The following is a 21,804-nucleotide window of genomic DNA, read 5'->3' on the forward strand; positions in this document are numbered from 1 at the left end:
GTTTACCAATTCCCAGATCCTGCTGCCTTTTACCTCTCTCCCCTACTGCTTTGGGCCTAACACTAATAGGAATCTACTGGAATACAAACTGCTTGGTGTACAGGTTCTTTAGTACAAGTTCTCTGGACAGGTCAATGGTTCTTTAGTACCTGCAAGAATTAGTTATGTTTATCTTCCCTCTCCCCAAAAGTTGGCCAAGTCTTTAACTCCCAGCTTCAGGGAATTGGTGGCACCTCCTGCTTAAGGGGAAAACAGAATTGTCCAGGCACTATAGGAAGCCTACAGTAAGGGTAGAGGATGAAAAATCAGGCGAAGGGAAATCAGACTTTGAGAAACAAAATGGGGTCAATATCAACTGGGAGAAGAAATGGATATGTTTTCCTGCTTCCTTCCCATGTTGGGCAATGGGCTCAATATTTGGTCAAGGTTTCCTACTTTTATCGTCAGAAAAGTTTAGACTAGTGGCTGGTGCCCGTCCCAGGCAGGACATTATTGACAGCAGATACAACTTTCTAAATTTATGAGATACCTAAAAGGACTCTGGTTTACTTTGTGTTACAAAACCCAAATAAAGGCTTGAAAACTTGACTGAGAGGGAAAAAGGCAGTTATTTCCTTGCACCTGAGAGGCTCCTGAACCAAACTTTTGAGCCTTTCGTGTGTGTGTGTGTGTGTGTGTGTGTGTGTGTGTGTGTGTGTGTATTTCTTTCTATAATCATATACCCCAAAACAAACTTCTAGGAGAGTTGAGAAGAGTGCTGAAAGATCTGATATCATTTACAGAGGTTTCCAATATTACTTTTTGAAAAACAACAGTAACCACAACTTACTCAAAGCAAACATAAAAGCAACACATGTCCAGATGCTATCACCACCAGTCTAGATTGTTGAAAAGGAGTGAGTGAGGAGGCTATCTACCACCAATTTTGGGAAAGACTGATTTCAAGGATGGAAGAATTAAATTGAAAGGGTTTGTTTTCCCTTTAACATGGGCTTGGGAAGTTGCTCTTCTGAATAAAACAGTCAATGGGTGCTGACTGCATTAGGTCCTCCTTGCTGCTCCCTTTAGTTCTTGGCTTTCTGCTTTGTTGGGGGCACTATGCATATTTGCATAGTTTAAAATAGGTTAAAATTTAGGCTGTACAATATAATAGCCAGAATCTGGCAACAACCCAAGTGACTGAGAATAGATGAGTGGATAAAGAAACTATGGTACATCTATACAATGGAATATTCTACTTAGCGTTTAGAAAAAAATTATCTCATGAAATTTGATTATATGAGTAAAATGAAGAGTATTACACTGAAATGGGTCAGAAGAAGAGTAATAGACATATAATGATCATACTCATTTGTGGTATATTTAAAGAAGATAGATATTTGGTATTAATATCTAAATACAATAGAGAGAAGGGCCAGGAAGACCAGTCCATGGTAGGAAGCTTGTTACAAATAGTGAAGGAGTTAGGGCAGAGATAGGGCACTATGACAATAATAGCTGAAAATATCACTATAAACAAAAGCTGTGCTGAAGAAGATAAAGTGATATTCATAATACCATGCCAGTAACAATAGTGCAAACTACAGTGACTAAAGGCAAAAAAAAAGGGGGGGAGGAGAAAGAATTAGAAGAAAAATGTATGTTACAGAGACAGGCAGGAGAAGCGAATGGGCAAGGGAGAGGGTGGGAGGAAAACGGGATATTGTTGGTATATGTACACTGGTAAAAGGTATTGTACGTGGTATGAGTAAAACTCAATCACGAACAACTTTGTAACTGTATCTCCTGATGACTCAATTAGAGAATTAACTTTATTAAAAAATTAGTCTGCAACAGGACTCCATTCAAGGATACCCATGAATCTCAGAGATGATGCTGTTCGTGCACACTCCATGCACTCTAAAATATGGGTTGAGGAAGCCCCTGATTTATTGTGGGAGCATTTGGGAGTTGGCTGCTACAGTTGTTCTGAATCCTCACTAAAGTTTCAGATGGGTAGACTTTCCCTTGTCCCCGGGCAGCAAAATGGCAATGAAAGGATCTCTCTGTCTATAATCAGTGAAGAAATAAAACCTCAGAGTTGCTTCAAAGTTCTGATTCTGATCGGAGGCTGACTCACGGGAACCCCTGACGGGAAATTTAATTTCTTACCAGGCTCCTGGATGTCATGAAAACAAAGACTGAAAGCTCTAGTCTTCTGGGACACCCAGTAATTTTGGGAGTTCAGAGAACCATGCCCTGTGTGGCTGGAAGGAAGTGCCCCTTCTAGAGCCCCAGGTCCCTTTCTGAGGTCCTGTGACCAGCCTGCCTGCTGCTGGCTGAAGCAGGATGAGTCATGTCCTTCTTTCTACTTGTGCAGCCCTGTGAGGAGACCTCCAGGACGACATTTTAGGCTTTCAAGCAAAGAAATGGGGAAGCAGAGGAGAGCTGAGTGAGGGGATTCCTAGCACCACATACCGTGTGTAATTATGCAGAAGTTCTTCAGTCAGCGGGTTAGAGGGAGTTGAGGCAGCTGCTGTACATCGCCTAGAGAGGTGCAATTGAGAATCACTGAAAACATGCAACAAGCTCATCACGTGCACAAGTTTCAACAGGGCACATGCTGGAGGAAACAGATTAGATTCTGAACAGAAGGTTCAGATGCATTTTAAGAAGCCTGGGCAAGTGTGGGACCATTTCTTGACTCAGGAGCAAAAGAAACCAGCAAGTAACTTGGAGATAGTTAATGCAAGCAACAGAAGAAAGGGCCTATTTAACCCAAAGGTTTTGGAGCTCAGGCCCAAGTGAACTTTTCTGGAACAAACTATACCCCAAAGTCTTTTAGAATAAAGAAAACTCAAGGCAGAAATCAATGTACAATTAAGAATGGTGTTGAACAAATTAAGAGATATTAACTACAGTTTGAATTTGGTATTGAAAAACTTTTTGGACAGTTTCATATCTTAGGGTAACAAAATTTTTATCCTTAAAGCAGATAATAATGAAAGTAAATACAGCCTGTGATTTCTTGAAAGTGTGAGATGGGAATTTCTCCATATTCTGCATTTGGGCAGCTATGCTATGTTTGTTTTCTTTCTCTCTCTCTTTCTTTCGCTCTTTCTCTTTCTCTCTCTTTCTTTCTCTCTCTTTCTTTCTCTCTGTTCTTTCTTTCTCTCTTTTCTTTCTTTCTTTTTCTTTCTTTCTTCTTTCTTTCTTTCTTTCTTTTTCTCTCTCCCTCTTTCTTTTTTTCTTTCTTCTTTCTTTCTTTCTTTCTTTCTTTCTTTCTTTCTTCTTTCTTTTCTTCTTTCTTTCTCTTTCTTTCTTTCTTTCTTTCTTCTCTTCTCTTTCTTTTTTCTTTTCTTCTTTCTCTTTCTTCTTTCTTTCTCTTTCTTCTTTCTTTCTTTCTTTCTTTCTTTCTTTCTTTCTTTCTTTCTTTCTTTCTTTCTTTCTTCTCTTTCTTTCTTTCTTTCTTTCTTTCTTTCTTTCTTCTTTCTTTTTTTTCTTTCTTTTCTTTTCTTCTTTCTTTTATGGCAAGGCATGCAGAGAGCATGCAGAAAACATTGCCCAAAAATATGTTTGTGTCTCTCACTCACTGAATGTAAACCACAGATTATAGTGTGTAGCTTTCCAATAAATGCAATTATAAACTGCAGTTCATGGCGCACGCTGCCATCCCCTGGGCCTGGCAGGCATATCTGACAGCTATAGCTTCCTGACCAACTCCGAGGGACTGGCATCATAAAATGCCAATGCAAGGGGGAGCTGTGTGGGGTATTCATTTCAAAGGTCAACTCCAAGTGGAGCAGTTAAGTTTTGGGGAATAGTTTCTATTTATGCGCTCTTTAATTGGGCTTGAAAATAAACTATCCAGTCACATGCAAAGAGCTGCCTCTTCCGGAGACAGGATTGGTGCCAGCAAAGAGCCTGGTGGTCCATATGGACTAGTGGTCTGTGTCTTACAGAAATGTCTCCCATGACAGAAATGTCTCCCTATTCTAACTAAAAACTCTTATTACTCAAGGATCAAACAGTTTAGGGTTAATGTCTGCATCTGAGCCTCATCTCCTGTCATTTATTTGATCTCTTTGGGGGGTATTTTCCAAAGCCAGAGCAAAAGTTATCCATCCACTTCTAAGAGCCAATCAGCAGAGAAACCAATGGAACTTGATTTTTTGAGGCCTCCCTGAGGCTCCTTTCTGCAGCTTTGTTCAAGGTAGTGTGGAGGGACCAAATCTTTTGCAGTTTTAGGAACTAAATCACTCCCTTGAAGGCCAAAAGAAGAGGTCTGATGGGCACTTACCCGCCTTACTCTTTCCTTTGCTAGCTGAGCTCAGAGGCTGCCCCTTGGGGTCTGTGGCAACCTTTCTTCCCAGGGAGGTTAGAGGCAGGGTGCAGGTCTTGAGCTGGCTGGCTGCCTGATAGTTGTTGTTTTGTTCTGGTTGCCACTTAGCGTCTCCATGATGGACGGAAGGTTCCAAATGGCCTTTTCAGCTGATCATCCTGTCTCGTTCCCTGTGGTGGCCCGTGGGGGGGTCCTGTTCTTTTCTCTTTCCTTTTCCCCATTGAGTTCCAGGTTGCTTTGTTCCATCTGCACCACAGGCTCCTCAAAGGTCACCCTGAGTTTCAAATTCTGAGATGTTCGCCTCTTGGAAGATGGAGACTTGAGGGCACTCTTGGGACTGGTGGCAGCTTTCTGGGTGTTCGAGCTGTCTGAGATGGGCTGAGCAGGCTCTCCAGAGGATTGACTGGAGGGTAGATGTCCCAAGCCTGGGACACTGAAATTCAGAGTCCGGCTCGCTGCTCTCTGAGGTGGGAGAGGGACTGTGGCCATCTAGGGATTTGGAGGCCTTGATCCCAAAAGGGAATCTACGTGCAGAGGTCAAGGTGTGTTTCTTTATCATCAAGTGCAGGCTTTCTGTGTTCTCCACACTTTCGCCACTCTCCACGATGGGCTGCGGCCGGGGCCTGTCTGCCCTGCGCACTGGTGTGCCCTTGGCCTCCTCTGAAAGGTGGGTGTCTGTGTCAGACTCACTCAGGGACCTTTGCATCAGCTGCCTCAGCCTGGCTAACTTCAGCTCCCTCTTCTCAGGGGGTATTTTTTTGACACTTCGAGAGGAGGTCTGAGAGTCTTGGAATTCCAAGGACAACTTTTCCTGGGGTGCACACAGTCTCAACAATGTCTTTCCCTAGTAACTGTCGTAAAATTTTATCTGAATCCTCATCCTTGACTTTGATCCTCATCCGGCCAGATACTGCCAGGCTTCCAAGCATCTGAATGCCCTCTTGGATTCCTGATTTATTTTTGGCTAGAGGACTCCTCCTCTGTATCCGGGGATTTCAATGGGCACTTTCTGGACGCTGGAGAGGATGGTGAACTGCAAAAAAGGATTAAGAATATAAAATATATTTTCTCATTGTGTTAGACCCCAGTCACACATCACCTTATAGCCTTGCTGCCTTTCAAAAACAGACTCATCAATAAGATCAAAATAAAGTGTTCTTTAATGTCTTTTCAATGCCATCTGCAAATACTGTATACCTTGCGACCAAAACCAAAGTAAAATAATACCTTATTTATATTAAGTCTAGTATGACAGACACTTTTTCACTTCTTACTTTACAAGCATGAAGATAGCAATTTGGTATTTTTTAAATATTTTCCAAATGTTGTTCAACTCATCCCATCTTTCACGAACTTGTGAACTTATACATCTATTTTTTTTTCTATATCTTGCTTTTTTGGATATGGGAATTTGGCTGTACTTTAGGGTCACTCCTGGATCCTGGGTCAGTGCTTAGGGATCACTCCTTCCAGGGCTCAGGGACAATCTGTTGTTATCTGAACTGATCCCACCTGAGCCACATACCAAGTGAGTGCTTTCCACATTACTGTTTCTCTTTCATAACTAAAGAAGTAAAAGGCTCAGAGAAAGTAAGGAACTAGTTTTGAGCCATTGAACGAAGAGAATTTGAGCTTCAAAGAAATGCTATTCTCCTGACCCTAGGCTTAGAGTCCATTTCTTGTGAATGCTCATGTTTGGTGATCTTTGTTAGGAAAGACAATCTTTTTATTTCCCCTCAAAAAGACAATTTATTTTTATCTGCAAGCCAAAATATTTTCTTTGTCTGGCCTTAGCAATAATTAAGAGAAACTGTAAAATAATACTCAGAGATGGAAAATACTTAATAATTCTAATATCCATTATTCATTACCTGGGAGAAGAAAGAAAGGACTTGCCCTCTGATTTCTGGGCTTCAAGAAGTTGTTGGAGCTGGTTCTGCAGCGTGACCGTTCCACTGTCTGTCTAAGAAAAACCAAACCAGAGAGCTCGATGACAATTAGAAACAATAATACTTTTCAGACACAAAAGAGAAAGAGCTGGAAGTTACAGCTCACCTCATGAAGCTCACCACAAAGGAGTGATGAGTTTAGTTAGAGAAATAACTACATTTTGAACTGTCCTAATAATGAGAATGTATGAGGGAAATGGAGAGCCTGTTTAGAGTACAGGTGGGGGTTGGGTGGGGAGGAGGGAGACTTGGGGACATTGGTGATTGGGAATGTTGCTCTGGTGATGGGTGGTGTTCTTTACATGACTGAAACCCAAACACGATTCATGTGTGTAATCAAGGTGTTTAAATAAAATATATATAAAAAAGAAAATATATTTTTTTCATAATAATTTGCAATAAGTTGTGAAAAATTCAAAAGCCTTCCAAAGTGTGCATTGTCTTCATCATTACATTTCAGAAAGTATCTTTAGAAGATATCTCCAACTCTAAGTAATAGGAATGCTTATCAAGAAGGCTGTGCAAATTTTGTAATTATTCATGTAATTGTTAATTACATGATTGTTAATATATTTATTAATATATTAATAGAAATGTTATATGTAACATGTATAATATATAATAAAATAATTGTTAAAGATAATTAATATAATTGTTAATATATTTTATTGCAAAATATGATGTATTTTGTATAATATGTATAGCCTACTCTCATCTAAAATATCAATATAGATAACTCTAGAAGTAACATGTCCATATATAGATATATGTTCATATGCATACAAACTTTAATATAAAGGAACATGTAAAGATATACTCTAAAATATTTATTCTTTCTAAAGTTTCATATTTTTAAAATAAGTATTTTTATGTAGTGATCAGAAAAAATAATAGTTTCACTTTGGTTAAAGCCAATAAAATGATTAGGCATTTTCTTATAGAAAGGGAAAACAATCTAGATGCAATGTCAGTCATATCCATAGAACATAAAAGGATGTGTAGAAATAGGCTATGCTGCAGGTTACAGAAAGAATCACATCTAGTTAGAAAATAGATATCAACTAATACAGAACAAAGTAAAGTGAATTAGTTGTAGTTAGGCTGGAATAGGCAGTATTTGCAGCCTTGTAGTGCAAGTAATGGGGTGGTAGTAATCTGGTGACCAGGAGTGCTCCTTTCATACTCTCACTTCTGAAGTGTGTGGCAATACTGCCTTCCATGACATAAATGGATAATTGCTTCAGATGGAAGTAAAGTGACTTTAAAAATAGAAAGGCAATCCTCATTCATTGGTGGTAGTACCCATCTGAATCCAAGTTCTTTTTTTTTCCCCAATATTTTGGAGCCACACCTGGTGATGCTCAGGGGTTACTCCTGGCTCTGCGCTCAGAAATCACTCCTGGCTTGGAGCACCATATGGGATGCCGGGGATCAAACTGCGGTCCGTCCTTGGTCAGCCATGTGCAAGGCAAACAGCCCTACCACTGTGCCATTGCTCCAGTCCCTAAACCCAAGCTCTTTACAGTAAAGCAGAATAGAATTGGTGGTTGAGACACCAAGTGTAAGAGCTAGACCTGTAGTTGTTGGCTTTACACAAGAGAAGGAATCTGTGGGCTAGAAAATAGGAAAATAAAATGAGGACCTCTGCCCAACAAAGCAAAAATACTAATTCTGTCAACAGCTAAAATGAACAGGAAGCAGATACTCAGCCCAGAACCTCCATAAAGGAACAGAACTTGTTTACACCTGCATTTCTATCCAAAGAGACCCATTCTGGATTTTTTTTTGGCAGGGGTTTGTCTTGGGGCCACACTAGAGGCACTCAGGGGTGACTCTTGGCTCTGCACTCATAAATAACTCCAGGCAGGCTCAGGGGACCATATGGGATGTCAGGGATTGAACCTACAACCCTGAATTTTTAAGCTATAGAACTATAACATAAATTTGTGTTCTTTGGGGCCAGAACGGTGACACAAGCAGTAGAGCATTTGTCTTGCAAGCAGCTAACCTAAGATGAATCATGGTTTGATCCCCGGCATCCCATATGGTCCCCCAAGCCAGGAGCAATTTCTGAGCACATAGCCAGAAGTAACCGTAAGCGTCGATGGGTGTGGCCTCCCAAAACAAAAACTGTTATTTGACAGCATTTAATTTAATTGGGATGGGTAATATGTTAAGTAGAAATTAATACCTAATACGATTGATATAAAAATGGTAGTAGCTCTCATAAGCCAGGACATGGTACCAAAGAATATGACCCTTGCTGGAAAAAGTTCAAAGTACTCCTCGCCAAGTGTCACCCACAATGTGGCTTCAAGAACCAATGTCTCCTCAATCTAATTCTGTGATAAAGATATGGAAATGGATGCTGCCCTCCCATCAGCACCAAGGACTTGCACGTATCTCTCAGAAGTGATAATACTTAATCACAATATATCCTGAAGACTGGGGAGTCTGTTATCTCCTATGGAAAACTTGTCATCTATAGCAGAGGCCGGCATCCTCTTTTGGTAACTTGCTCAGGCTTGTGATTTTTGTTTGTTTGTTTTATTTTGGGGCTACACCTGGCTTTATTTATAGCTTTGTATTCAGGGATCACACCTGATGTGTTCACAGTAGGGATCGAACCTGAGTTGGCGGCGTGCAAGGCAAGCATCCTACAAGCTAGACTAATGCTCAGGTCACAATAGCTCAGACTTGTGACTCATCAGTTTCTGTCACAACTCCTCAGCTCTATTTTGGGATCTGAAACAAGCTCCAGACTATATGAAAATGAAGCAATGGATCTGTTCCATTAAATTCTATTTACAAAAAACAGGTGGTGGGCTGGACTGAGGCCATAGTCTCAAGTTTGCTGACCTTGGTCTAAAGAAAGGACAAGATGCCAGAATGCATCTGAGCATTGTCTTCGATTTGGCCAGCAAATGTTGCATGTCAAGTGTTTCAGAAAAATCTTTACTGAGAGACTAAAATAGATGGAGAAGTATTCTGGCTGCTTTGAAGGGCTTATTAGGCATAAAAGTGGATTATGATGTAATTGAGAAAACTATTTGAGGGAAATGAGTTTGACTGGTTGGATCTCTGTTAGGAATGTGGAGAAAAACGTCTAGTTTCTAGATGCTAAAGAACACACTAGAAAGAACTAATCAGGTTCATAGAGATAGTACAGGAGTTAAGGTGCTTACATTGATATTGTCTGACCATGATTTCATCCAGGGCACTGCATTTGGTCTTCCAAGTACCACCAGGAGTAACCCTGAAGTAAGTACAGTCCCAGGAATAAACCCTAGCGTTGCTCGGTATGGCTTTAAGCCACTCCCCCCAAAGAAAATGTTGACCAAATTTAATTAGAATGTATGAACACATAAACTACAAAAATATGAGCTACATATTTCAGTATGGTACTACATCTGTAACCAGGCATTGTGAACCACATGTGAAAAATAGACATGATTTTTTACATAGTTCTAGAAACTGAAGTTGAGATTACAGAATTCTTCCCAGAATTCTATGGGTATACCTGTTCTTGCCTTTCTATTGAATTTTGCTGCATCTACTGGGTGTCTGTCGGCTCTATGTTCACAATACTGTCTCCCTGGGTGTGGCATTGGCTCCATATTTCTCCTTTCCTTGGGATTCCAGCCTGCAAAAAGACTGACTCCAAGGTCTCACTTTAATTTACTTAATGTTGTGAAGACCCTATATCCGTAGAAGGCCAAATTCTGAGCATGAATTTGTGTGGAAGCATCTTGGGAACAGGGTGCATTTCAACATATAATTCTCAAAAGAGTAAGAAAGTATTTAACAGAGATGAAAGCTGCCATTTCTTTTCTTTCTGAGAGCTAGTCTCCCAAATGGTGCTCAGGAAGCCTGAGGGCCCTTCCCTAGATTTATCAGTCATCCAGACCTAAAAGCACAGTGCTGTTGTAGTCTTATAGTGCCAGGGATTATATGGGCTCTACCCTGATGGAGCTCAGGGGACTTTGTGATGCCAATGACTGAGCCAAAGTCATGAGCCTTAAGCCCTGTACTCTCTCCAGGCCCTGAAGATTGCCATTTCTAATTCAACTGACAGATTCTATAGACAATTACTACTGTCTCCCAATTCTTTCCGAAGGGTTTCTCTTCCCTCTGCACCTTTTTGTGTTACTTTGCATCTTTTTCCTCTAAAACTAAAGGTTTATTCTCCTAATGATCATCATTATTGTGAACTCAGTCTGATTTCAATTTTCAGAACTTTTTTTTGGTGGGGAAGGGGTTTGGGTCACACCCATTTGATGCTCAGGGGTTACTCCTGGCTAAGCGCTCAGAAATCGCCCCTGGCTTGGGGGGACCATATGGGACGCCAGGGGATAGAACCTCGGTCCTTCCTTGGCTAGCGCCACTTCCGGCCCCTCAATTTTCAGAACTTTTTTGTAATCATATTCATATGCTTGTGGGAAGTGGAACAGGGGCTGCCCTGGGTCTCTCTGTCATGTCATTACTTCTTCAATCCCTCACCTGTTACAATCCTATTTGTGGCTTCTCCATTTTCATCTAGCATATCAGCATTCCCAGTCAGTGCAGTTTCCCTAACTCTAAGGCTTTCTAGGGGGCCTGTTGCTCTTTGAGCCTAAGAATAAACTTACACTAGACCAGTGGTCGGCAACCTGTGGTTGTGAGCCACATGTGGCTCTTTACACTTGTAATTTGGCTCTTCTGTGTGCCGGGCGGCGGCTCCTGGAGTCAGCACTCTGCTCCTAGCCTCTGTCAGTGCGAGCCCCATGTGCAGCCCCGACAGTGTAAGATGATACCCAGTATCAACCCCAAACAAAGGTGTTCCCCCAATGTCATCCTTTCTTAAACCTCTTCCTTTGAAATGTAAAAGCCCACTGAATATGCACTTTTGTCTCTCTCTCTTTCTTGACCTGAAGCCTCCTGGTATTGGAAATTGGTTTTAATAAAGAAAGAGGTGTTCTAGCTTTTTGGGCTTGAGGCAGAGAGTGCAAGGTAAAAGGCCATAGACTCCATGATCATCCTTTCCTGGCTAGCTTGGTTTATTATTTCTTTCCTGCTACCCTGCTTCTTCAGACCAGGTTGGGTGGGGTTTAGAAATAGTGCCTGGAGTGATTTTAAAACACATATTTTATTTTGCACAAGAGTGGGCATCTTCCATGAAGGGATTCTCAACCCAGACTTTACTTTTCCATGGATTCTCATGTTCAAAGTACTCATGATTAAAGTTGTGAGCTAATGCACTTAAATGCTGTTTTTCATATTGATTATGATTTTCTGCATAATATAAGTGCCAATCAGAAATTTTTTGCAAGAGTGGAAATATTTCAATATCTCCTTCTCAGACACAGCTATCCCAGAATCAGATTCTTTTTTGAACACATCCACCTTATGTCTCACTTTAAAAACTACTTGTGAAACTCTCCTGCAGAGAAATATTAAATTCATAGCGAAAATGAACAATGTCTGCCAAATACACAAGCTTAGCTGCCCATTCCTTGTCCAACTGGGGCTGTACAAAGTCAGAGTTCTGCTCTCACAGGAACTGCACTACTTCTTCCCTCTTGCCAACAAGGCGAGAGAAGCCCCTTTCCTGAACAGCCACTTTACTTCTTCATGGAGAAGATGCTAGTAGTGGGCATCCATACTCTCACCCAGGGTGGTGAATAGCCTGGATTTGATCACAATTGTGAATTTCACAAATTATATTTACTGTGTCATCTGTCACAGAGTTTAGTTCAGCAGGGAGTTTTATTGAATCTAGTCTATCATACAATGAGTGGTACAACGTACAGGTGTTCAACTTCTGTTTCTTGTGACTACATAAAAACACTGAGCTATGCACAGTGCATCATCTGTACATATATCAACACATCAGATTATTATTCTGAGTAAAATGAGTCAGAAGGAGATATGTAGACACAGAATAATCATTTGTGGTATATAAGAATAATAAATGGCAATATGGTAATAATATCTAGAGAAACTAGGGATGAGGAACAGGAGGACTAGTCCACGATAGGAAGCTTGCCATAAAAAGTGGCGAGTTCACTTAGAATAGAGAATGGTACATTATGACATTGATAGTTGGAACATATCAGTCTGGACAAGAACTGGATGCTGAAAATGGATAAGTAACATGCATGGTACCCTTTACTTAACAATATTGCTAACCACGGTGTCATAAAGAAAATTTTGCAAACCTTGGTGTCATAAAGGAAAAGAGAGATAGAGAGAAAAATGCAAAATGCCTGCCCCAGAGGAGGGTGAAGGGGAAGGAAACATTGGTGGTGGGGAAAGTGCACTGGTGAAGAGTGGTGTACATTCTATGATTGAAACTCAAGTATGAATAATTTTGTAACAAATATGCTTAAATAAAAAATTTATTTTTAAAATGTTTCAGGCACTCTATCATAATTCCTTTATTATATATCATATGATATATATCATACATATCACTTTAACAAAGTGCTGTTTTTGTTTTTGTGTGTATTTTGGTTTGGTTTCTTGCAGCACACACTAAAGTGTCAATAGATATTTTTTCCTTTCAGTGAAATCACTACTTTTTCTGGAACACTATCCTTGCTTTTAAAGATTGTTAAAAGGTTTTACTCTTTTACCTGTTTCATCTCCATATTGTAGGGTTTCAAATTTTCAGCACATTTTGGTTATCAAGAAGAAACGTTTTGAAACGTTTTGCTTACTTATTATCAGAAATCAAAGCATTTTTCCTCTAGAAGGGAGTTCACTATCCAGAATTAACAAACAATTAGTGGATTCAAAAACTGTATTTCATGGTGGATGTTACTTCACATCTAAAGCAGCTTAATCATAAACTACAGAGGAAAGGAAACAATTTTTTTGATGTTAGAAGAAGTTATTTTGTTTGAAAACCAATTATTTGTTTTTGCTCAAGATTTTGACAGAGAAACTTTGATTTACCTTCCAAGCCTGTTGAAATATCGCCAAGAAAATAATTCTGATATTGACATTACCTATTTTAAAACAGCACTTTTAAATATGAGGGAAGCTTTTCTCAAGAGGTTTGAGGAGTTCAGAAACAGCAAAGTGACGTTGGCCTTTGTTAAAAAAAAAAAAAAAAAACTCTGGATGCCAGTGTAATGGAATTAAATTTTTTTCCCTTGAATTGGCAACTTTGAAATGCAATTTCTGGATTTAAAAAACAAAGAACTGTGGAGCTCGAAATTTGAACATTTTTGTGCTAATTTAGAAAGATTGGAGAAACACAAATGTGAACTTAGTTCACAGCACAAGTGGTCTGCTTTGAAAGACCTGGAGAAGGAAGAGAATTTGATTTTTAACACCTGGAATAGTATTCCTGACTCATATAATCAACTAAAAAAGCTAGCATTTGCTGTTCTTTCCTTGTTCTGGTATACATATTCATGCGAACAATCATTTTCAAGAATGAATCTTATCAAGAGTAAATTGAGAATTCGTCTCATCGATGAGAACCTGGAATCATGCCTAAAATTAAAAACAACAACATACAAACCTGACTTACTCAAACTATCCAAGAAAATGCAAGGCCAATGTTCACATTAGTGTTTGTAACTTTGTCAGTCATTGTCAGGATGTAATTTTCTCTACATTGTAAGGCAAATTTTATGGAATTTAACATTATCGATATATAATATCGTTCTAAAGTTTTTGTTTTATTAGTTGTGCTATTTGAATCCTCCTGACTATGTGGATACTTGCATGCAGAATATTCTCAATAAAAACTTATTGAAACTAAAAACAGTGTACCATCCTATGTATTTTCGGTTTTAAAAATGTGGCTCTCGGGGCTGGAGAGATAGCATGGAGGTAAGGCGTTTGCCTCTCATGCAGAAGGTTGGTGGTTCGAGTCCTGGCATCCCACATGGTCCCCTGAGCCTACCAGGAGCGATTTCTGAGCATAGAGTCAGGAGTAACCCCTGAGCACTGCCAAAAACAAAAACAAAAAACAACAACCCCCCATCCAAATGTGGCTCTCAAAATAAATTTCAATTGTGGTTTTGGTGAGATTTGGCTCAGTTGTAAAAAAAGGTTGCTGACCGCTGCACTAGACCATGAGTGCTTTAATCCACTTCCTGCTGGTTAAATCAATAATACATTATGAGGTTCCAGGGATTGGCTGCTGCATTCTGATAGTACAGTTAGGAGTGATGGTTATCAAGTTATCTGTCTATAATTTTCCAGATTTACATTTTTGTTTTTGGGAAAATGTGTAACTTGGGTTGTCTTTAGCCGTTCTCTCTCTTGTGATCTTTATAATTTTCCTAGGCTATAAGACACAGAGGATCAGGGGTGATACTAGAAATTCCTTCAGAGCTCTGAGATGCATCACCTGTCCCCCTCACACCCACACCATTCACCATTCACCATGGCTTCAAGTCAGCTCACATTACACTTTTGTGCAATAATGACATCTGCCCCTGTGGAGATGGTAGCTCTAGCAGAAAATGAGGATGTGAGAGGGAAAGAGTGAGAAGAGCAAGGGATGAAGATGCTGGCAAAACCTCCAGACAAAAGTTTTTACCAAGACTTTGGAATTCATAAGAGAAAAAAAAAAAAAAAAAACGGAAAGGAACTGAAGAGCAAAAAATACCCTGGGATTTGAACATAACTTCATTGGGAGATGTTCTTCTCAGTATGGGAAATTTGTTAGGGAACCAACAGGCACTTACTCCTTCAGCTGCTTGGTCAGTTTTACCACCTGGGAGGCCAGCGACATGCAGGTCTCCACCACCACCAGGTACCGAGAGCACAACGTGTGTCCATGGCGTTCAGCACTCTGAGAAGGCTTTTCTCCTGCCTGGTTCTGCATGGTCACATTTGCTCCATATTCGACCAAGGTCTGTTGGACAAAGCAGACACATGTGAATGCATCGAGGCCTCCTCTAGACATGAGTTGTTTGTGACTTTATAGAAGCTTGAATGGTGTTCCCTATTATTTCCAAACAATTTATAGAGCTTGTTGCAAGCGGGAGAATTTTCAGTGGTTGAGGTCAGACTTCTCTTTTTGGAGTCTATAGGATGCAGTAGACCAATTCTGCTCCCCTGGACCTGACCCAGCCTGGGAAGGAGAGCTAAAAGGGGAGCAGCTTTATGAGACGTGTGGTGCAGGGTCTGCAAGATCTGTTCCTTCTTTGGAAGGTTCAGAGTTGAGGCGCCTGTCAGGAGAGACCTGAATTCGATCGACTGCTCCTACAGCTTGGCAGCACACTGGGCCTGTTGCTAAGCATATTTGATGAGGAATTAAAAAAAATTAGAGAGAGGAAGGACACAGTACAGCTGGCACTCCTGCTATGCTGTGCCAGACTAGGAGATCTGGGCTGAGCCTGATCTCATCCCACTAAAAGCTAATAAAGAGAGAATTGTGAATTATAAATAGCACAATGGGTAAAGAACTTTCTTATATGCAATGGACTTCAGGTTTGACTCAGTACCACAGCCTGGAGTGATCCCTGAGCACAGAGCCAGGGGCAAGTCTTGAGCACATCTGGGACTTAAAAAAGAAGAAATAATCCCATCAACTTCCCATGATACTGAAAAGGCTCCTCACAGTGCCTTTATACTTCTGTGTGGATTTCTAGAAATTCAAATCTACCAATATTCAGTAGAATCTTGAGCAATATGGGTTCAAGTTGCATGGGTCCATTTATTTTGTATTTTAACTCCACTATTTCTTTATATTTTCTTCTTCCTTAGCTGGAAACAGCAAAGATAAAACTTTTTTTAGATGACCCACTTATGATTTTTTTTTTAAAAAAACATTGATTTACTCTAGATTTCTTTTTAGTTTTTAAACTTATTTATTTATACTCTAGATTTCTTTAAGAATAAGGTAGATAATACATATAACATATAGAAAGACTATGAATAGCTATGGATGAAATGTCCATATTATAGGCACTGATAATATAGAAAAGCTTCTGCTATCAACAGTTATCCTTTAGTTAAGTTTGGGGGGTCAAAAGTTATTTGGGGATTTTCAATTGTTTAGAGTCAGTACCCCTAATCCTAAAATTTTAAAGTTAAACTCTTTGTGCACTGTTATATTTTGCACTATAATAGTAAAATATTTCAACCAGACATGTTCCCAGCGAACAACGTTTTCATTTCGTGTTGTACTATTTGATGAACTCATCACTCTTCTCAGAGCATCCGAGTCTATATACCTGTATGCACCCCAAGTAACCGTGCTGAGAGGCCACATGAACTGCACTATTGCCATCTTGGTCCACTTCATCCAACGAAATTCCCTGTTCTTGCATAAATTGAAGAAGCCACAGAAGAATCTTTTCCTAAAAACAAAGTGATTATTAAAATGAATAGTATATCATAAAGGAAAGTCTAATCTAAATGGGAAAAAATAAACTGCCAATGGGTGGAAGTTAAGCATAGCCAAGTTTATAAAGCCTAAGAAAAATGCCCAGTGAGTGTAAATTGAACACTATATATCACTGACAGAAGTGCATTAAAAAGTAACACCAAGAGAATTTGGGGGGGGCCACACCTAGTGGCACTAAGGAGTTATTCCTGGCTCAGCACTCACAAATTACTCCTGGCAGGCTCAGAGGATCATAGGAGATGCCAGGGATCTAACTAGGGTCAGCCACGTTCATGGCCATTGCTCAGCATCCCCATCAGAGAATTTTAAGAACAGGAACTTGTCAAAGAACTGTTCTTGTGTTACCTATTTTACAAAAGATTTGCATAAAGTAAGAATATTGCTTCAAAATCATTCCTCTAGACTAAATGAAATTTGTCCAAATCTGGAAGTAGAACTAGAATTCCAGTCTTCTGTTTATGGATCAAAGATTTTTCTACTTAGGTATCTGGTACAAATTTTAAGAATATTGAGATCACAGACTACGATTAAATTAAATGAGTTCTCTTTTTAACTTTGTAGTATTTAATAATATCTCCTAATTCCTATCACCTATAATTAGTGGGTTTCCCCAAAGGAACAAAGACTTTGGGTAAGTGGCCAGAAATAAAACAAAATAAAAACTTGAAGTGATTTTTTTCTGATCAAATACTTCTAGTATTTGGAAGGTTATTCTTCCATTATAAAAGGGAGACACCCACAGTTCTAAAAACATCTCTTAAAAGACATAATAGTCAATGAGTTTTGTCTCAGTCCATGCGCACTTTAGCCACTGAGTCTTTGGTGGTATATTCATGTTATGTTTAGCCTCCAGAACAATCAGAGAGATGCAATTCCATTGTTTTAAAATAGAAGAATTAAATATAAGGTTAAAAACACGAGAACGGTAAAAACAACAGCATGAAGCTTAGCTGTGGAATTTGACATTTAAGAGGATGAGCATGCGTCTGAGAGGGCCTTGAACTTCTTTTAGCCTTTAAAAGGATTTCAAAAATATGTGTGTCCAGTTATTTGCTCAGACTGGTCATGAACTTTAAGACTTTTCTGGATTAAATTTGTTTTCACCTTGTGAACATGCCAATGAATCTGTGAGAGGAATGTTGGATAAAAACAGTCTCCTTTCATGTTTCAAGACAACCTCTTTTGGGAAAAATGGGCACTATTTTTAAAATCATCTGTGACATCGGAGGTGACTGAGCCTATGTACCACATTTTTTCCCATATGAGCAAGTAGGAAATGAGACATTCAAAAGAGAAGGGAGAAATGCAACCTATGTGTGCAAAAGATCAAGAATGCACCCAGAAAATGCAGTGTTTACTACAAAAGCAAACAGACATTGCAAAAAGTGAACCTCTCTGTATCCACTCAAGAATGAGAGGAAATAAAGCCTAAGGCCAGAACTAGTGGTCAAACTGAATGAGAAGATGCTGCCATATTTATTCCCTTCCTTCTGAGTAAACTTGGAGGGAACTGGAAGTGCAATTATATAAGAGCACTGAATTTTTCATCTACACATGGTACATACATTTGTTTTGTCTTTTTTAAAAATATGTAGGTAGAAAAAAATAAACAAACATTAATTACAGATTATCCCAGATTTGAAAATAGAGTTTTATTATTTGGTAGTGTTAGGGGGAAGGTCTGGTGAGGCTCAATTTCTTTCCATAAAAATTCATGATAATGTCATTTCCAGACACCAAAAATAAGGGTGGTATACATTGTAAGAATAAAACTGATTCATAAAACTTTGTAATCACAATGTTTATTAAAAATGATTTAAAAAAAGATTTCAGGTTCTACTACCTTTGGACATTAGTGATTTCCTTAAAAGAAGAGGGACAGACAGAATAAAATACTTCATATATGGAATATAAAGAAACAATGTAAGGGACTAACAAATGTCCTTTTAAAAAAAAAGTAACCTATCCAAATTATAGCAAATAGGAACATTCTATTTTCTGACAGTAGGGGGAACCTGTACTTTTAGAGAGAGATTTACAGCAGGTAGTCTTAATTCCTTAAAAGATAGGGATAGGTGAATAAAGATATGTCAGGATAAAGGACATAATCCCCTGGCTTGTAAATTGATGGCTGAGCTATGGAAACTCAAGAGGGCATACATTTGTAGTTTTACCAGTAATGAGGATGATTTACCACTTTCAGTGTATCATTCTAAGCTTGTGGACACTTGATTTGCTCCATGATATTAAATCCTAAAACAAGCAAGATGTGAGGTTTTGGAGTCATTTAATTCAAACCCCTTATTTCACCAATCAGAACTCAGAACAAGATAATTTTCTGATATTCTAGCATCTTCTTTCTTTAGACTCAAAGGAGTTTAAGAACTTAGAAAAGTTTCTTCTGTACCTTCGTGTCAGATATATGTCCATGCTTTTCCTTATAAACTAACTAGATATGGATATGTCTATTGCATGTAAACAGAAAATGTTCTTTAAACTAAAATTCAATTTGGGAGAATAAGATCATGTCTATAAGGAGGCAATGACCTTAGTTCCTGATGCTTCTTCAAGTCAAGTTTAGTCAGCTCCTTCCAATAATCTGATTTCTCACCATGATTTCTTTCTTTCTTTCTTAACCATGTAATAGGGAGGAATTAGCCGAAGGGAGAACTTTCATTTTCTTTTTCAGACTAAGGCACGACTTTGCTTAGCACTTCCGATTAAGTTTTAGTTTGTGCTGATATACCCACTGAAATATAATATGGAAACAAAATCTCCCCTACGCCATATTGGTGTATACCAACACTTCCAAAAGTGACTGGCTTTCTATCCATTGATCTAACAGCTAACATTTGAAAGTCATGACATTTGATTTGGAGAATTTGGGAATTTGGGGGAATTAAAACTTACTCAGCATCCATTGTCAGAGGAATGCTGGTCTCTACTTAGATACTGGAGGACACCCAGGAATCAATATAAGGTCCTACAATTTAAACAGTGACTTATGTGACAACTCTATCTAGGAAGAAATATGGAAAAACTATCGCTATTTTATCCATTGGATAAGGTGTATGTGTGTATATATATGTGAATTAGCACAGCACACACATGTGTGTGCATATATAATGTATATATATTGTGTGCGTGTATATATATACATATATATGCAGTGGTGTCTAACTTCTCTTTTAGTCCTTTGATGCTCTCCTTTCTCCCTCCACTTTACTCCCCCTACGTGTATGTGATGAGAGAAGAAAAGATTACTAACAAAGCAACTTCCGATTAGTATTGCTCTCAGAGAACAGTCAATCCAGTCACAGACAGAAAATAATTGGCAGATCATCTACTACCAATTCATCCCTCCACCCATACACCAACAAGCTATTGACTGAAAACATGCACTATTTTTTCTTGTCGTACTTATGCTTTTGGAAAACATATATTATTGTATTATTATTAATTTGGCCTTGAACTCAGGGCTTCACATATATAACTAAACTTCCTATACAGCCCACCATTTATTTACTTATGTTATTTTTGTTTGGCAGACACAAACAGCAATGCTTAGGGCTTACTCCTGGCTCATTTAGAGTTACTCTTGAGCTTGAGCCTGGAATTGGGCATCAGACCCAGGTGAGCCACATAAAAAATAAGTGTTCTACCTGCTGTACTATTGTCCCACCACCAGCCCTTTTTTAAATATATATTCTGTGGGTTCCAAAAAGTAAAAAAGTTTGTTTAAAGAGGCAATTAATACATACAATTTATGAGATCCTCTGGACAAATTTAATAAAAAGGTGATTGAAAAATAAACCACAGGCTTATTACTTACATCAATAAACTCTCCACAGTCAGTAGGTTGAGCTAAAGTTCTGAAGGAGCTACCTTTGTCTATGATCATAGGTCACTAGGTCAAGTACGCCATCAATTATAGGACTCATTTGGAGTGCTGAGATGCCAAAATGTAAAAAGCAAATATTTCATAGCATTATTTATTATAAAATGCACAAGAATCCAGAAAAAAATTGGGGAGGAGTAGTAAAGTTTATGTAAGAGTTGATAAATAAGTTAAACCTAAATAATATTTTGACAAGTTTCTTTTTTATATTACTGATGGTAAAATAAATCAAATAATATGAAGAGTAATAAAAGAATACATTGAAAATATCCCAGGATAAAAACAGACAACATGTGTCTAGTGTCTGCTGAAACCAGCACTGTTCATGTGGAGTCTGGCAGTGCCCGGGGCTACAGCTAGCTTTGTGCTTGGGGCTTGCTCTGATCTTGGCTCTCTTACATACAAGGCATGTGCTTATTGTTTCCATTTAATTTTATTTATATTTTGTCTCTGAGAATTATTGCAAAAATGTCTTTCATTTTTCTTAAAACCCATAGATGAGTGAGACTATTTTGCGTCTATCTCTCCCTCTGACTTATTTCACTCAGCATAATAGATTCCATGCACATCCATGTATAGGAGAATTTCATGACTTCATCTCTCTTGATGGCTGCATAATATTTTTACAATAATTCTCAGAGACAAAAGACAGGAGGGCTGGAAGGTCCAGCTCAGGACATGAAGCTCACCACAAAGAGTGATGAGTGCAGTTAGAGTAATAACTACACTGAGAACTATCATAACAATGTGAATGAATGAGGGAGTAGAAAGCCTGTCTAGAGTACAGGTGGGGGGTTGGGAGTAGGGAGGAGGGAGATTTGGGACATTGGTGGTGGGAATGTTGCACTCGTGAAGGGGGTTGCTCTTTACATGACTGAAATTCAACTACAATCATATTTGTAATCCAGGTGTATAAATAAAAATATTAATTAAAAATAATTTTATTTATATTTTAAGGGGTTTGGTTCACACCTGGATGTGCTCAGGGATTACTCCTGGAGGGTTTGGGTAACATATTGGGTTGGTGCCAGAGATCAAACTCAGGCTTGCAGCATGCAAGGAAAGTACTTTAATGGCTGTCCTATCACTCTGATCCATATTTTCTACACAGAAACCTTTTCTTACTTTGTAAAAAAAAAAATGCCATTAAGGTCATTGAATTAATGACTGGTAGAGCTAGAATTTTTAAACTCAAAGTTGGTATTGGCACAAAACTCAGGAGTCATTGTTAAGATATTAATTTTTGTTTTCTGACAGTGAATATCAGAAAACCTGATAGGTA

General features: G+C 38.9%; 1 protein-coding gene across 1 annotated transcript in view; it reads right to left on the reverse strand.

Annotated features, from left to right (window-relative positions):
* The window catches only part of SNCAIP (synuclein alpha interacting protein), a 101,589-nt gene that overhangs the window by 20,795 nt on the left and 58,990 nt on the right, over positions 1–21,804 (reverse strand). Inside the window, 10 exon segments of the mRNA XM_049771389.1 lie at positions 2,458–2,525; positions 4,280–4,411; positions 4,414–4,753; positions 4,755–5,135; positions 5,137–5,289; positions 5,291–5,354; positions 6,193–6,268; positions 6,271–6,284; positions 14,958–15,127; positions 16,452–16,577. Coding sequence (XP_049627346.1) covers positions 2,494–2,525; positions 4,280–4,411; positions 4,414–4,753; positions 4,755–5,135; positions 5,137–5,289; positions 5,291–5,354; positions 6,193–6,268; positions 6,271–6,284; positions 14,958–15,127; positions 16,452–16,577 — 1,488 coding nt within the window. The 3' untranslated portion in view covers positions 2,458–2,493.

This window comes from Suncus etruscus, chromosome 4 (assembly GCF_024139225.1).
Source record: "Suncus etruscus isolate mSunEtr1 chromosome 4, mSunEtr1.pri.cur, whole genome shotgun sequence".
NCBI classification, from domain to species: domain Eukaryota; kingdom Metazoa; phylum Chordata; class Mammalia; order Eulipotyphla; family Soricidae; genus Suncus; species Suncus etruscus.